Here is an 18,159-nt window from a genome sequence, read left to right as displayed (position 1 = left end):
TACAAAGTTAAAAAGTTAAAGGCAAGGTGAAGGAAACAAAAACATACTCAACAAAAACAATAAGACAAGGTTAAAAATCATATTAATAATTAACAGTCATAGGCCTTTCTGAATAAAAAGGTTTTCAGGCCTAATAAAATTTCGAAAAAGTACAATTGCTAAGTTTCCATCGTCAAGTGTTTTGCGAATGAGCCGTAACTCTCGTAGAGTCTAAAGGTCTCACAACGGTAACAGAAGGAACTATTGTTTGGTTATTCACACGGACATGTTATTGTGTCTTATTAAAATTGCCTGGTTAGGTGAAAGCGGTACACGGGATGGGACGACTCAAAACAGACGAGAGAGAGAGGGAGAGCGAACAGAATTACCAATGGGATCATATCTGATCAGACCTGGAGTGTTTCCATTACACTTTTGTGAAACACTTTGATATCAACACGTCTGAAAAACCACCTCATGAGAGCATAAAAATGTTTTGCAGATATTTGAGAAGTTTTTCAAAACGTATGTGTTTCCATTACCTGTTTTTTATTGCAATATTTAGGTTTTGCTCATTTCTAGGGGTAATGGAAACACAGCTAATGACTAGGAGACATTTAACATCAATTAGAGCAGAAACTACAGTGGCCCAGATGGGTCAGCATTGTGCTAAAAGCCACATTTTGATTGATGATTTTGATGTGTTGTGTCGTTTGAATTTGTGCTGACTCATCTGAGCCACCGTAGTTCCACCATAATAACCACATATGTTGCATTTGTGGAAGTCGAAATTCAAAGCTTCTGAGTCGTCCCAGGGACAAGACAGGAAATCAGCTCTTTGTGTTAGCTTTTGTTGTTGTTAGCATTGTGAGCTACTTTGTTAGATAGTTTGTGCATGAAAGCAACAGAACAACGCATCTAGAAGGTAGAAGTTGCACAACACTGATGGTGCGACGAATTTGGCGACACAAAAACAGAACTAAGTGGCTGATAAACAGTGTCATATTCAGCTTTTATTCACTCTTGGTGCACAGAGCAGCCATCTTGGATTGTGACCTCAGGGTTACTGAAGTTCCTCAGAGTTTCCGAGCTGGAATTACGACTTCAGGATGTTTCTGATGTTACTGTAGGAATACTGACTTCTGAGTTGGAAACAAACACACCATAACCTAAAGCAGAAGCCAAATATGATGTAATTTAAGATAAATGATCTGTATATGGCTGGAAATGAGAAAATCAGGACAAAAACAAGCTGAATTTTTAAAAAGTTTTGAAGTGGAACAGACTCTGGAGCCTCTGATAATGTATTCATGTTGAAATTCAGACTTTGGATCGTGTCCCTGAACCAGTACAAAGGAGAAAAAGCCAAAAAGATGAAGAAAAAAAAAAAAGAAAGAGCCTTTCTGACATGAATTCCTTCTTTGTTATTCACTCTCAGTCGATTAGTGGCTTTGTGAACCGCGACGTGCAGCCCTCTGCCTCTGCCCATCAAGCTGTAAATCAACAAGTAAGATGATTTCTGTCTCTGACAAATGTTTGTGTAAGTTAAAATCCAATCTCCCAAAAATGTCCATCGCCCACATTTCCTGGCACCGTGCACACGCCGTAAAAGCTCCACACGGCTTCCAAGCGCTCTTCATCTTGATTCGCAGACACATTTATCCTCCATCGGACTCACTAGTACAGCCACAGGATTTTTATTTATTTATTTTTTATAAGTGTTGTTAAAGGTTTTGCACAGATGCTCCCGACTTTTCTTGCACAAGTTTTTTTTTTTTTATTATATATTAAGAAGATGCTGCGTGGGCTGGTCATCGCTGACACCTCCCCAGGCGTTTAGCAGATTGATGGGAACCAGAGGGACTTCACTCGGATGGACGGATGGACAGATATTCCAACATCTTTCCTCCGCGCTGAAGAGATAAAACTCCATCCCGACTTCCCCGGGGAGCGGGAGGAATGTCAGGCGGAGTGACATGTCAGCAGGCTCTCGGGCCCCCGCAGAGAAAATTCTCTATTTAGCATTCTGCTGAAAGGTTGAAGACGGAGTAGGAAAGGGCCTGAATAACACAGTGGGATAAGAGCGAGACAGACCCGGAGTAAATGAGCTAAAATACTCTTTTGGGCTTATTTTGAGAAGATTCAGATAAGCCTCTGTTAGGTGAAAACTTACTGAAGGGAAGTAAATTGCCGAAATGACTTTTTTTTTTACACCTGAGCTCTAAATATCTATCCAACGCTGAATTACCCTCACAAGAAGAAAACCGCTTTAATTTCAGAGGTCTGTGAGAAAGATGAAAACTGTTATACTCTGTATTTTTTCGACTCGACAGGAGGGGATTTTCTGTCTGGGTGTTGGTTGTCTGTATCGATGGACGACGTTCAGAAACCTCCACTGTAAACGCAGCGCTGAGGAGGAAGCAGACAGTTCAGGAGGTCCGAGTCGTCACATTAGTCAGACCTGCACACTCCTGGCAGACCGGAGGAGGTGTAGAAAGACAAAGATAGCTCTCCGGCCGCTCGTAGGAAGAAAAAAAAAACGAGGAAGAGCCGTGCACATACGAAATGTTGACTTGTCAAACACAGTGCGTCGATATTTAAAAAAGCTACTGCCCTGATTAAACATGCGCCCGCAGCAAATTTACAGAAGGACCAGGCAGCTGCAGACACAGTAAACACAACACTCCCTAATGGTCTGTCTCTGTTGGGTATGTGGTTCTCTTCCTCCTCCTCCTCCTCCTCCTCCTCTCTGGTTCTTCTTCAGGTTTTTATCGCCCCAATATATAATCACAAAGATAACAGTCTCAAATTTTGTCTATAAACGCCCTGAGATAACCTCTGTTATGATCTGGTGCTGTATTAATAAAAACGACCAGGAGACTTTTAGCCTATTAACTCCAATAAAAGCAGAAACTATGGTGGCTCAGATGGGTCAACATCCCATTTCTCATCTCATGTGTCATTAAATATCTTTCTCTCTAGTCTCTCAGTGTGTGTAACCATAGATATAAGAAAACTAGATAACGCACCTGACGCTGCTGCCCAATGACACAGCGTCACCACATGGCCGCCATCTTGGCTCAGTCAAACTGCTCCATCAGAGCATTAAGCCGTTGTGTTCTACTAAAATAACCAGAACTTGCTCAGTTTTTGACCGATTTTCAAACGGTCAAAAATTAAGTAGCTATTCTTCTATTAAAGTGACATCATAGTAACATTATGCAAATAGTTAAAGTAATAGCTATATATGGACAAAATTTCACAGAGTTATGAACAGTTTTTTTTAGTGTAGATGACTGGATCACCCATCTGCTGCAGCCAGAGTCAGAGCAAGTTATCTGAGCCAAAATGGCCACCAGCCCATTGTGTGTTACAATGGCTAGGAGACGTTTAAGAGCAGGAATTATGATGCCAAAAGCCTACATTCATGTTTGTTTGTTGGTTGATGATGTGTTGTTTCTTTTTGCATTTATGCTGTCTCATCCGGGCCAACATAGTTTCACCATGATGGGATGTTGCATGCATTTACAGAAGTCAGAATTCATGAGTCGCTCCAGTTGTGAGTTGGTAACAAGTTAGTTAGTGGATAGTTTGTGCATGAAAGCAACATAACAACACGTCTCCAGGTAGAAATTGCACAATAATGTCAGTATGATTAATTTAAAGACAGTAAAACAAAACTAAATGGCTGATAAACAGTGTAATGTTCAGTATGCTGTCCTCCTCCTCCTCCTCTTCCTCTCTGTTTCATCTTTAGGTTTTTCCTCACCACGGTGTAAAACCATAATAAAAACAGTCTCGACTTTCGTCTATATGAAAAACGCCCTGAGATAACCTCTGTTATGATCTGTTGCTGTATAAATAAAATTGACTTGTAGTTTTGGGGGAGAAATTTATCTTAGCCAGTGGGCCACGAGGGAGAAGGAGCTCCGCGGGGGAGCTGGACTGATGGATACGTAATATAATTATCTGACTATAACATGAAATTAGCCCATTTAATTTAATGTTTTAAAGTTTCTTAATGCGCATACGAGACTACTTCATGGTTTCAGAGGAAAATTGTTTGTTTTATTCTCGTCCAAACGGGACCAGCTGAGTCAGAATTACTCCTGTTATATTGTGTTTTGAGGAATAAGTACATACAGTATTTTTCTAAGAGAACACTGAGTCATTGAGTTCATAAAAAGAAAATATTCACAGCATCTAAGTGCAAATGAGGGAGAAAAAAGAAAAGAAAATCATGTTTGCCAAATGAGGAGTCTTTGAAAGGAAAATTTCCGGTTTCTGCCGCTGACCTGCTTTAAGGGAAAGACACAGCAAAAAGCCTCACGTTGGACCTGTCCCAAGGTTCCTCTGTTTGTCATTAGCTCGCTAATGTAGAGAAGAGAAAGGCCCATTTCTATGAGCCGGGGAGGATAATTATTATGAATGAGCAGGATTTAGCGAGGGCACGGTGCCAGAGGAGGAGGAGGAGGAGGAGGAGGCGCGGGGTCTACATCCATGAACTTCACCCAGTGCAAGAGAATAAAAACAATGTGAGTCACGGTGAAAAATCCATATTTTAATGAGACAATCAGTCTATTAGATTCACTTTTAAAAACGCACAGGTAAATCAGAGAAATTAGGTGACTAGTGCGTTCAAGTCACATGGGAAAAGGAGATAATGATGATGATGGCGATGATGGAAGCGTTAATGTCAACAGAAGGTGTAAAATCTAAATCACTGTAACACTTAAAAGTGTGAAAAATATCTTTTCATGTAGAAAATAATAAGATAAGATAAGATGACTTCCTTTTTATCTATTGAAATTAAACTGATAACCCATTATTAAATTCACTTTTAAGGTAAATCAGAGAAAGTAGGTGACTAGTGCTGCATTCAAGTCACATGGGAAAGGAAGTAATGATGATGATGGGAACGTTTATGTCAACAGATAAATCAATGTGAAACATAAAAGAGTGAAAAACATCTTTTTATGCAGAAAATGACAAGATAAGATGATGTCCCTTTATCTATTGAAATAAACTTATTCTTATTATTTTCATTATTAAACACACAGGTAAATCAATGACTAGTGCTGCGTTCCGGTCACAGGGGAGAGGAGATGATTGTGATAAGATTAGATGGGCGAATCAATACCGCAAATACTAGTTTATTTCCTGTTGTTTTATGCTACTTTGTCATAGTTTGCCATGTTTGTATTGTATTTGTTGAGGACAGTTGCCAGCCAGACTTTATACTTGAGACAGCTGAATATAATAGGAGCTTTATTATGACCGGTTTGTCTCTGTCTGGCTTTTCTTTCTCTCTCTGTGACTAAGTTACTGTGACGGAGCGAAAATCCGAGAGCGCCGGCGACGACTTGCTCAGCACTTCACTCAGAAACCTTGTTCCAAGATAAAATAGTCACCTTGCACTTTATGATAAATACCTGACTAGTATTTTTTTTCCCAGGGTTTTTTATTTATTTATTTATATATTTATTCTTGGCAGCTCCGGCTCCGTCTGCCCCAGTGGAGCTCGGGGAGCTGATCGCCAGGGCGATGTGAGACTTTGTAATCCCATCCTCTGAGGATGGAATAAGCCACTGCACAGCGGGACTGAGCCATCGCATCATAATATGGTTTCAGGGTGGCTCTGGTTGAACAAGAGCAGATGCTACGCAGTCGCTAGGCGGCTAATGTAGCGACCGTGTCAGGGGACGTGCTGCAGAAAACTGGTGCTGCAGCTTCAGTTTCCACAGTCAGGGAATATTTAAAGATATTTAAAGAGTATGCTACATTTTTTTACCTTAATTAAACAGCTTCGGAGTATGTGTGATGGTTAAATAAATGACTTGTTCCAGGGAGAATGGATGCTCTCTGCCTTCCACCTAGCGTCTCTTGGCTGAAAACCAACCTTGTAAGATCAGAGTTTTCGTCTCTGCAACGCGCCCGTAACCTGTAATCTCTTGTTTATGACAGATAAAACTACACAAATATACACATCTTAACATCGTATATGATAAATAACGTTGATTTCTCGCCAACTTCATTGAAAACAAATGCACATGGCCGAGAGGAGGGTTAGCAAAACAGCAGAAAAGCTAGCAGAATTGCACAGTTCCCCTTTAAGATACATGTCAGAGGTTTGATCCCAGTGATCAGTCGTTTACTTAGAAAACAAACAGCAATCATCCAGTCATCATGCACAGTATTTTTCCATTATATAAAAAGCCAGTGGCAGGTCAGTAGTGTTTCTTCGACATGTATCAAGGTGTTGACTTTCAGCCCAGACCCATGCAGCGCCGGCCTCAGTCTCAGCTCGAAGTAAAAAGCCCAGCAGGAATCATCCAGGAGTCAAGGGCGCAACGTTTTTCAACCAGGTTTTAAAGTTACAGCTGCAGCCGCCAACGACAACACTCAGCGTAGCTGTCAAAACCCAGCGACCACAGAGCAGGAAAGGAGGAAAAAAGGCTGTTTGATCTGAAATCATTCCTTCAAATAATGACTGGATTTCAGGAGGTTATCTGACACTGCTTTCATAGTAAACTGTGCAGTGTGGGAACACAGAGTTCGCCTCATTTCACCCTCAGTTCAATGTTGAAAGAAGGAGGTGGCTCAGTCTCTCACCTGGATTAACACCATCAATAAGGCTGCAACCTCTAACTCCCTCTGTCTCTATCACAATACAGACAAAGTGCTTAGAAATAACCCAATGCATATGCACATACACAGTGGCTATGGGAAGTATTCAGACCCCCTTCAATCTTTCACTATTTGTTATGTTGCAATCTATTATTTAGACAGGGGGGTGCCTTTCCAAATCATGTCCAAACTATTTAACACAGCTGGACTCAAATGAAGGTGTAGAACCATCTCAAAGACGAACAAAATAAATTTACGGCGCCTGAATGTCACAGCAAAGTGTCTGAATACTGGGTTTGTGCTGTCATGATGGGGTGTTGAGTGTAGATTAAAGAGAAAAAAGATGAATTTTATTGATTTTAACATAAAGCTGCAACACAATAAATGATGAAACATTGAAGGGGGTCTGAATACTTTCTGTACCCACTGTACTCTCTCTTTATATATACATGTAGGAGGAAGGACATTAAAGGAAGTTTCTTGCAGAGAGGTAGATGAAAAGATGGATACCACTCTTGTGACTGTGCATTAAGTACAGAGCTGGAGCCAGGAAGCAATTTATAATATTTATAACATATCCATCCATGCGTGATAAATACCTGCCTGCCAGGTGAAGGGGGGGCTGGCTGAGGGGCCAATCCCAGCTGACACAGGGTGTGGTCGGGGTCCACCAGTCTATCACAGGGTCGACACACTCATGTTCACATCTATGGGCAATTTTAGAGTCACCGATCAACCTAATGTGTGTGTGGGAGGAAGTGGGACGGCCCCGAGGAAATCAAGCAAATCAAAGCTGTTATAATATATGTAGCTGAAGCCAGTTTTATGCTACGTAATGATTTTAAAAAAAAAGAGGTCAAGAGTGTGAAGCCCACACACACACACACACACACACAACCTCCTGAGCTTTGTAGCGCTCAGACACCTGCAGGCTAAATTTAAAATCAATTCATCAGAGGCTTTTAGTCGTAATTACAGCAGTTTATAAGGCATGACCAGCGGTGGACCTGCAAAAATTGTCCCCTGTTGGCTCAGTGCAGTGTGTTGTTAGGTGTGTAATGATGGGAAGGTCCTCTGTTGGATAGGCAGACACACACCCACTCACATACTCACACCCACACACACACACACAAGTCCTAGAAAGAAATGATGAAATATGAACATGTCATCCAGCCAAGACCCATTACTGATTTTGATTAAAGGAGGTAATAACAGCATTTAGGGAGGTTTCAGCATCTAGATCTCTTTCTGCTCTGCACTGTCTGAGCCCTAAATTATGAATGCTGATGTGGTGTAGCTGTCTGTTGAGTTATCTGAAAGGGCATCTTTAATTAGAAAGTTTGTGGCTATCGATGTCGGACCAGAGTGTATATTAAGCGATTTTTATTCGAGAGGTGAAGAGAGCAACATCAAGCGTTATGAAACAGATTCTTACCTGAGGAAAAAAAACCTTGGGATGTCTTTCACCTGATCTGACACCAAACATTTGATTTTTTAATTTAGGCCGTTCCTGGTGCTGCCGCCGCTGATGGAGTGGATCCGGGTGGCGGTCGCCCACACCGAGCATCGACGAAGCTTCTCCGTGGACAGCGACGACGTGAGGCAGGCGGCCAGGCTGCTGCTCCCCGGCGTGGACTGTGAACCTCGACAAATAAAGTAAGAATAATGATTTAATGTAATAGGTGTAGGCCGGGCCGTGAGCCAGCTGCTGTAGTTAGAAAGCTGTGACTATGGGGAGTCGTTCTTTGGTTTAAAACCCCATTTATGACACCTGTGCTGCAGGAGAGTGAGAGGATCAGCCAGATCGTGTTGGTACAGGGAGTGTTGTCTCGCCCTGAGCCCATTATCTCAGCTCTGAGGTTTCATAAAAGTCCAACTCTGCACATCTTCAGGAAAGTTATGATGTGCACACTCTAGAAATAATCACAACATATGTCTTATAAAAGCAAGAAATCTAACACAATGTTGCATGTTTAACGCTTCTCCTGTGTTTTATTTTGAAATGTTGATCCATTAGAGGAGTGTAGTTTTCTCAGCTTCTCTCTGGAGCTCTAGTAACAACAGGTCGGTGTCAGCCAATCAGAAGAGAGGAGGCTCTGAGCTTCTCTTCTAATTGGTTGACTGTCTTCTGAATGAAATATAATTTTAAAAAATAGAGCAGATTTCTGAATAAAACACTCAGAGAAACCAAATAATGCAAGTGTTGGGTGGATGTTTGGGTCCAGGTGGGCGGGGCTTTGTTGTGACATCACAAAGTGACAGGAAGTCCTGACGGCTGGTTTTAAGGCTCAGTTTCTGAATACAGGCTGTGTGCATTTCTCTGTGGACTGAGGCTTTGATACTTTCACAGTATTAATACAGAACCTAGAGCTGCTTTATACTCACACTACACACAGAAAACTACACACTACATCTTTATATATGGGACCTTTAAGGCTGAGCTGTTGCCACAGTATCCTCCATTTAAATTCAGCCCAGTACCTTCGCTGCATGTCCTCCCCTCCCTCTCTTCTGCCTTTCTACTCTCTATCTCTCTCTCCACTCTCTCCACTCTCTCCACTCTCTCTCCACTCTCACTGCCAAAAATAAATTAAAAAGAAAACAAATTAAATTCAGAACATAACTAACAAGACATTGGACAAACATCATGAAGAGGTTCCTCCGTGACCCCGGGGAAAGTTGAGCAGTGACAGCTGTTCGCAGCGTGGATAAAGAGGTTTTTCCAGGAGACATGAATGAGTAATAATGAGTCACAGGCAGCAGAAGCCTTACCTGGAGAAAAGCTACTTTAGGAAATAAGGGAAAGTAGAGATCCATCCAGAAGCACGGACAGGAAAATGATACGTTCACGAATGCAAACATGAGTCTACTATAGGCTGTGTGCAAACAGTTCGTGAAGTAAACTATTCATTTTTTTGCCTCGATAGCATAGATAGAGTTTAAATTGTGAAAAGCAGAGTGGCAGTCGCTTTCTGTTTCCTCCGCCGTGCAGCAAGCAGAGACGTATATCCGCTGATCGCAAAATCCATTTCTGAGATAAGCTCCCACTTAATCACAGTAATGGATCTGTTTATTCCGTCTGCAGAGCGGAGGATTGTTTCTGTGCCACCAGGAAACTGGACGCCGCCTCCACGGAGGCCAAGTTCCTGCAGGATCTGGGCTTCAGGATGCTCAACTGCGGACGGACGGACCTGGTCAAGCAGGCCGTGAACCTGCTGGGGCCCGACGGCATCAACAGCATGAGCGAACAGGTCCGGCACTACACACACACACACACAAACACACACACAGCATCACATTGCACCTTGCACAGTGAATGGTGGCTTTCTAGCAAGCATAACCTGGCAACCCGTCCCAGTTCTCTCACACTGAGCACAGGCGGCTCTATATGAGTAATGCAATGTGTGACACTCTTCTCCCATGATGCAACTTTTCAAATTTCACATTATTTACAGGAAACATTTCACTCCGGCTGCAACAAATGGGTGTTTTCAGCGAATAGGGGAGGGGGCCGCTCCGCTCCGCTCTCACCTGTCTGAGCCTTTTCTCCACCTCACAATTATTGAGGTCACCGTGCTGCTACTGGAAACACTCACAGCTCTATAAGTGCTTTTTATCCCGCTTGCACCGATCTGTAGGTCATCACAATCTTATCGTAAAGGTTGGACCTTCATCCCTGAGTCAATTTTCACTCCGGACCGCGTCTGAAGGATAATGAAAAGCACACAGGAGCAGCTCAGAGAGAGACCACAGGATGAAAAATAACAGATTTCAGTTTATGAGGTTTAATATTTGGAGCAAAAAGGTCTTATTTTGGGTTATGATTGTGGTCTGATGGGTAATTTAATCCACTGATGATGAAATCTGCTCTGAAACTCTTATAAATTCAAATTCAGATATGTTCTACCTCTGGATTGTAGCTCTGCTGTTTATCCAAAAACCTAACAAAGGAAAGCTGGACCTCCGGATGCAGCAGCACTTTTCCTGGACGCAGCTTTGATGGGCTTTGCTTTGAAACCGTCGGGTCGATATCTCCGCCCTGCTGCATCCAAGTGTTTAATGCCATTTGGGAATTTTCTAAATTCCTCCGTCAATGGAAATATTGGTTGTTCCTCACCCTAAGTGGAAGCTAATAGCGCGATCTGATTTTCCATGGTCAGAAAGCTGTGCCTGGTTAAGTTCAATTAAGAAACTTTTAGCAGGTTTCCACTCAGATACTCCTTTAAAAAAAAAAAAAAGGATCTGTGTTTGTGCAAAGTTTCTTTTTCCTCGCTGACTTTTAGCAGCTTGATTTATGCCACATCCACTCAGATCATTTGACTGGAACAGGCCGGAGTTTGGCTTTTAGTATTTGCAGCAAATTGTACCGACTGACACTTTCCCTCCTCACTCCTCACATAAATATGAAGCCATGGTGACATCCAGCCTTTTTTTATTTTTATTCCCTTGTAAAAAAAAAAAAAGAAAAAAGAAAAAAAAAGCAGCTAAGTGGTGCAAAGGACTGTTAGGAGCAATAAAGTGAAATCTGCTTTCTGCTGTCTGTCATCATCCGTCGGCTGAGATCGTGGGGATGATGCTGATCGTCGTCGTCGCCGTCGGGGTCCGTCATCTATCGGCCTGTTAGCCGTCTGCTGATTAAGTGGATCCAGGAAATGTTTAAGGATGAATCACCACAAAGGGACGTGAAGTCTTAAACATGAAGTGCCGCGTTGTGTTACGAGCCGGTCGTAAAAGGCCTCGGCGCTGAACATTACTGCTCCGATCAGCCGCATGATTGAAGTCTGCTTTATGGAAGCTCGTCCAGAAACACTTTAAAAAACGTCTGATAAATATGGACGAACCTGCTGCTTCGTTTACACTGAACTTCTTTTGTGATTTCACCACGCCGTGCAGCTCGGAGCATAATGTGTGTGGGCTCGCCGGGCTCCAGAGAGCGCTGGGTGCATATGGTGGCCTGTAGAGATATAAGATTTAACATGAGGGGGTCTCAGTCCATCTACTCAGTTATTTTGAGATGTCTTGTGACTGAGTAACTGCCTCTGATCGACAAGAAGGAATTATACGTTCTGTAGGAACACAGAGTTTTTCTATAAGTGCAGTCATTATGCACAGAGCTGATTGGAGAACTTATATCTTGCACATGTGGCACTTCAGTGGTGATTTAAAGAACATTACATAAAGAGAGGCTTCGGGGACCACGCAGGCTCTCTGTGTTCAACGTTGGGTTTCCTGCTGAAGTAATGAGCACAGCTGCTGGCGAGCGCCCTATAGGAACGGCTAATGGTCTCTTCAGGGGCTTTGCTGATGGCACAGAAATGCATGTTCACATTTATCGTGGTATAGTTAGAAAACACCAAAGAATGAGCCTTAACAACACAGTTTCATGGGTGTTTGTAAAGAAATGATGTGTTTTCGCTTCTCATGGGCAGAAAACAGGACTTTTAATAGACGATCACAGAACAAGATGAAAGTCTGAGGCTGTAAAAACTGCAGTGAAAGTAGATTTTGTTTATGTGCGGACAGCTGGTTGTTGTATATTTAGTTTACCTGCCTATTTATGTGGCTTTTGGAGATTTGTAATCAATAATTCTAAGTAACTAAACCTGCACAGTCTCTCATGGGTTTTAGTTTTTCTCCAAAAACAGTGGAAGTCCAACAACAGTCCATTAGGCTGCAGTCTGTCACAGAGCTAGAGCTGCCCTCACATTCACACCACTTAAACAGCGAGGAGGGGGGGCGGGTTAAGAGTTTACAATCCAGCAGAAGCCTAAATGTGTTTGGGCTGTGGGAGGAAAAGTGGAGGCCGCTCAGAGCCGAGAGAAGCTCCAGACCTCAGACCTTCTCACATTAAACCTCGATCTCCGTTTGTCACCTTGACCAAATAAACCGAGGTCGCACATTAGTATCTGCTGCTGCTGCAGAGATGAAGTTTTGGAGAGTTGTAGGAGTTAGAGATTTGACATTGGTGCTTTTTTTATTTTTTAAGTGCACCTCACTCTCCAGACAGATGAGACGCTGGGTTTTGTTTTTGGGGGATGAATCCTTTTCTCAGCTGGAGCTCAAGTGCAGAACAGAGAAATCACACACTGGGCAAAAATACCCAAGAATCTGGAGATGTTGTTGCTCAAATATTTCAAACTGTGATCCCTTATATGAAGAAATCTGGACTGAATCAAGACAACAACATAGTTACAAGTTATTAATATTTTTTCAAGAACCCAATCTGGATATTTCCAGATATATTTGTGTTTTTGGCACAGAGACCGTTTTTAGTTGCATATTTTTACACAACAGTGGAAAACCCTGTTAAAGCTGCAGATAAATACATACTGTGCTTCTTTTGTTACCGACACACAAGTGGTTCCTTTCTCTTAATTAAATGTAATATAATACGAGCTACATTCACTGACAGAAAGCAGAGGAAGTCTTTTTATCCCACTGGCTTCTCACTTTCTGTGTGAGTGGCTGGTAGAGGGAGCAGGAACATGAGGGACGGGGCTCAGCCGGAGCTTTTATTGTGAAGGTGAGTGGCAGGGTGACGGGCGTCCCACAGACCCTCCTGTCTAACTATCTCTGACAAGCAGCTCCTTCACAAGGCCGAGTCAATTCCACACTGCACAAAACAGCCTTCACTGAGAGTCTGAGCCTCCTGCTTCAGGCTGGAGATGGAGAGAGCGAGAGAGAGAGAGAGCAGTAAATACACGCTGCAGTGAACCTGCTCAGTCTGCACGAGTAGATTTCATTTGAGCACTTTTGAACATCAGATTGTTTAAGAAGCATTTCTGTGCTTCTTGTATTTATTTATTTGGTTAACACTTTATTTGACCTATCTCTATAATGCATTATAACCATACTTATAATGAGTTAGTTAAGAACTCATTAGTTCTTAATGATTCTGCCTGGTTAAATAAAGGTTAAATAAAAAATAATAAATAAAGTTATAATACGTTATAATTCTTAGTAACTCACGTCAATAATGCATTATAAATATAGTTATAATGTGTTATAACTGGCTTATAAACATGCATTATCATTATAAACACTCATCTTATCATATCAACTCATCACAGAGCATTTTATAATGGCTTATAAGGTGAAGTATTCGTATTATAATACCTGACCTTATAAGTCATGATAAAATGCTTTATAGTGTGTTATGATTATTTTTAAAAAGCATTATGATCATTTATGAGTGTTTGTAACTCTAGTTATACAGTGCTATAACTGCATTATAACTCATTATAAGTATGGTTATAATGTGTTATAGAGATAGGCGTCAAATAAAGTGTTACCATTTATTTTTATCTGATGCACCTGAATGCAGCACCTTTTCACACAAATCCTCCTCCCTCCTCCTCCTCCTCCTCCTCCGTCCTCCCCCCTCCTGCAGGGGATGACCCCGCTCATGTACGCGTGCGTCCGCGGCGACGAGGCCATGGTCCAGATGCTGCTGGACGCCGGAGCCGACATCAACAGCGAGGTCAGTGTCGCTCGTCACAGCTCAACGTCTCTTCCACATTTTTTCGTACATATTTGTCCAATATGTTCATTTACATTTGTTGTTGTTGTTGCTCTTGTTGTTGTTGTTGTGAAGTGAAAACAATGAACCAGCTTTGTGTCAACCCCCCCTCCTCCTCCTCCTCTTCCTACCTTCCTTTACTTCCTCCCTTCCTTCCTTCCTTCCTTCCTCCCCTGCCTCCTCCCTCCTTCCTCCTCTCTGTCTCCATCGTCTCACCTGCGCTCGGCATGCTCTCTGTTCTCCTGGCAGCAGCTCGTTACATCAAGTGCACTGATAAGCGACAAACGAGGATCATTGTTGGCACGGTAACAACGACGGCGCCGATGGAGAATAATAATGAAAATTAAAAAAAAAAAAAAAAAGAATCCTGTGATACTCCCTCCTCCACATCCACAGCAGCTGTTTCCTTTACTCTTACGCATCAATAATGCATCGCTGTTGTTTTCCGTGCGCGCGACGCGTGTGTGCACTTATGTAACGCGCTCCTGCAGACTGTACGTGAAGCATGAACCTCACCGCCTTTTGTGGTCAAGTCAGAGCAGTAACAGTGGAGCCGCTCTGTGTTGCTTGTGTGTACTGTAAGTGTATGTGTGTGTGCGTGTGTGTTTCTGCTTCAGTCTCAGTTGGCAAACAGAAGATGCCAGAATAGAAAGGCTCCTCCCCCTCACTGACCTCACTGTTGACCCCCGTGGTTCAGTGTTTGTGTTTAGTGCAGGTGTGTTGACTCGAAACCAAAGTGTTACCTGAGTTTATGCAGAAACAAGGAGGACGGATCATCCACATAATAATGATACATATATTTTTTTTCTTTATGTTTCTCTAATGGGAGTCTGGTGATAGAGATGTTTTTGCACTGATCAGATATAATATTAAACACATTGATCTTCTGTTTTTTGACTGAGTGAAGCCGCGAAGCTGTGGAAAATAATTCAAACTACAGATTAAAGGGATAGTTCAACATTTTGGCAAATTGGCCCATTGCCATAATCCCTATAGTCTTAGCAGTAGGTTCATTACCTTTAATTGTCGGTGCAAGCTATTTTTAGAACGGCGGAGCAGAGCCACAAGCTGCTCAGAGCTACACTACGGAGGCTCATGGGATTTCTTGGTTTCCCTCATCAAACTCATCAAATACACAATCCAACGACTCCAAAACGCTCTGGTGGACAAATTGTGACCTGCACATTCACCACGCTATGAGATAATAACACAACGTTACCAGACAGAGTTGTTTTAGAGGTAAATTCATGCAAAACTGCTGATGCACGCTCCCCTCGGGGGCAGTTTTTCTGCAAGTAGTCTCTGCATTTACCTCTAAAACAAATTAGAGCTTCCACCAAATTAAAGGTAACGAACCTACTCCTAAAACTACAGGGATTATAGCAATGGGCCAATTTGCCAAAATGCTGAACTATCCCTTTAAGTTTCATATTTAATCATTAATGATTCAGAGCTTCTTAAACAGATCCCACAGTAAAACAGTAAAACCCATATCACCTGCTTCAATCTCAAGGCCGATTGGTACATGTTAGCTGGCAATTAAAGGGTTAATCCTGCTTGTTACCATCAAACAAACAAACATGAGACTAGTTTCAGTCCAGTCTGTTGTTGGGAAACTGTTTCTTATTAGCAAACATAACACGAACTGGAGGAAATAAATGAATTCATCAGAAACTATTTTCAGCTCCAGTCCAGACTCAATATACACAGAACAGGCAGAGCTCATTCTTCTGGCTGAGGTGTCTAATCTAATGACTTCATTTAATAATTTATCAGCCCAAAAACAATGAAAACAAATGGAGTTGGGTTTGTTTTCTCAGACAAAACGTCCTGGTTTTGGTCACGACGTGGTTAGCGGGATAAATAAAGTCAGTCTCAGTGTGTTTATTCTTCACAGATTTTCCTCTCTTGTGAGTTATTTCTGCCTCTGCAGCTCCTTCAAAATAAACAGCCTGAACCGAAAACAAAAAACCCTCTGAGCCTTTAAATAAAGAAAAGGCAGATGTCGCCTTGATTATCACTATTTAGTGTTTTGTTGAGACGCCGCTCCAGAGTCTTTAGATTTGAAGTGTTTGTGCAGAAACTGACTGATGTTATGAACTAATTAATAATTCATCAGCAGTGAAGACACAAACACCAACGGTCCCGCTGTTGTTTAGCGTCGGAGCCGGAACGAAACGTGACATTATATCAAAGATGCGTTTGAAAACGAGCTCCTCCAGGCGACGTTTAGAAATCCGCTCCGTAATTCACTCTGTGATAAAGCCACTTTGGAAATCTGGGGACGGCATCTAACTGCACGCCTCTTTAATTTGACTCTTTTTGCCGCCGCTTTGTTCATGAGTCAGCAGCGCCGCCCGGTCGCCTCTGCCTGCGCTGGATGTGTTGGATTTTCTCTCTGGGTTCATTCAACTCTTTGAAATGAAACCCAGAAGCTCAGAGAGGCCGAAGCCAGGCCGATAGAGAGTGTGGTCAGAGGGCCGAGGGTTAGGGTTGATAACGCTTGATAACTGTGTCACGTTCAGGGCCACGACGGACATGAGACGTAGAGGAAACAGATCCTGAAGAGTCAGTGTGTAGGATTTTCTCTCCGGGTTCATTTGCTCTTTTAATGAAACCCTGCTCAGAGACGGAGCCAGGCCGATAGAGAGTACAGAGTGTGGTCAAAGGGCCGAGCCCGGGCCACCGCTTGATAACTGTGTCACGTTCAGGGCCATGATGGACATGAGACATAGAGGAAACGGATCCTGAAGAGTGTGTTTGATTTTCTCCTGGGTTAATTCGCTCTTTGAATGAAACCCAGCCAGGCCGATAGATAGTAGGCTACAGAGTGTGGTCAAAGGGCCGAGCCCGGGTCTTGGCTGAGCCCGGTTGACGCTTTATAAAACTGTGTCACGTTCAGGGCCACGATGAGACGTAGAAACAGGAAAAAGATCTTGAAGATTGTGTTGGATTTTTGCTCCGGGTTCATTCGATCTTTGAATCAAACCCAGCCAGGCCGATAGATAGTACAGAGTGTGGTCAAAGGGCCGTCGCTTGATAACTGTGTATCGTTCAGGGCCACGACGGACATGAGACGTAGAGGAAACGGATCCTGAAGAGTATGTTGGATTTTCGCTCCGGGTTCATTCGCTCTTTGAATGAAACTCTGCCCAGAGACGGAGTCAGGCCGATAGAGGGTACAGAGTGTGGTCAGACGGCTGGGTCTTGGCTGAGCCCGGCCGCCGCTTGATAACTGTGTCACGTTCAGGGCCATGATGAGACGTAGAAACAGGAAACATATCTTGAAGAGTATATTTGATTTTCTCTCTGGGTTCATTAGTTCTTTGAATGAAACCCAGCCAGGCCGATAGATAATACAGAGTGTGGTCAGAGAACCGAGCCTTGGCCGAGCCTGGGCCGCCGCTTGATAACTGTGTCACGTTCAGGGCCACGATGGACATGAGATGTAGAGGAAACAGATCCTGAAGAGTGTGTAGGATTTTCGCTCCGGGTTAATTCGCTCTTTGAAATGAAACCCTGCTCAGAGAGGACGCAACCAGGCCAATAGATAGTACAGAGTGTGGTCAAAGGGCCAAGCTCAGGTCTTGGCTGAGCCCGGCCAACGCTGTGTCACATTCAGGGCAACGATGAGACGTAAAAACAGGAAACAGTGTCTGAAGAGTGTGTTGGATTTTCTCTCTGGGTTGCTTCCCTCTTTGAATGAAACCCAGCCAGGCCGATAGATAATACAGAGTGTGGTCAGAGGGCCGAGCCCGGGTCTTGGCTGAGTCCGGTCGATGCTGTGTCACATTCAGGGCAACGATGAGACGTAAAAACAGGAAACAGATCTTGAAGAGTGTGTTTGATTTTCTCTCTGGGTTCATTTGCTCTTTGAAATGAAACCCTGCCCAGAGACGGAGTCAGGCCGATAGATAATACAGAGTGTGGTCAGAGGGCCGAGCCGCTGTGTCACATTCAGGGCCACGATGAGACGTAAAAACAGGAAACAGATCCTGAAGAGAGTGTTTGATTTTCTCTCTGGGTTCACACTG

The 18,159-nt window shown here is 43.0% G+C and overlaps 1 protein-coding gene across 2 annotated transcripts in view; it reads left to right on the top strand.

Moving 5' to 3' along the window:
* Positions 1-18,159, top strand: part of LOC146962426 (ankyrin repeat- and BTB/POZ domain-containing protein 3-A) — a 206,860-nt gene that overhangs the window by 172,329 nt on the left and 16,372 nt on the right. For both annotated transcript variants that reach the window (XM_085768685.1, XM_085768686.1), the window contains exons 4-6: positions 8,110-8,262; positions 9,692-9,857; positions 13,997-14,086. In XM_085768685.1, the coding sequence (XP_085624811.1) occupies positions 8,110-8,262; positions 9,692-9,857; positions 13,997-14,086 (409 nt within the window). The remainder of the gene's footprint in view (positions 1-8,109; positions 8,263-9,691; positions 9,858-13,996; positions 14,087-18,159) is intronic.

This window comes from Trachurus japonicus, chromosome 23 (assembly GCF_045865225.1).
Source record: "Trachurus japonicus isolate A0001 chromosome 23, Traja_1.0".
Classification (NCBI taxonomy): domain Eukaryota; kingdom Metazoa; phylum Chordata; class Actinopteri; order Carangiformes; family Carangidae; genus Trachurus; species Trachurus japonicus.
Note: the sequence above shows the minus strand (reverse complement) of the source record. Positions and strands in the feature narration are given on the sequence as shown.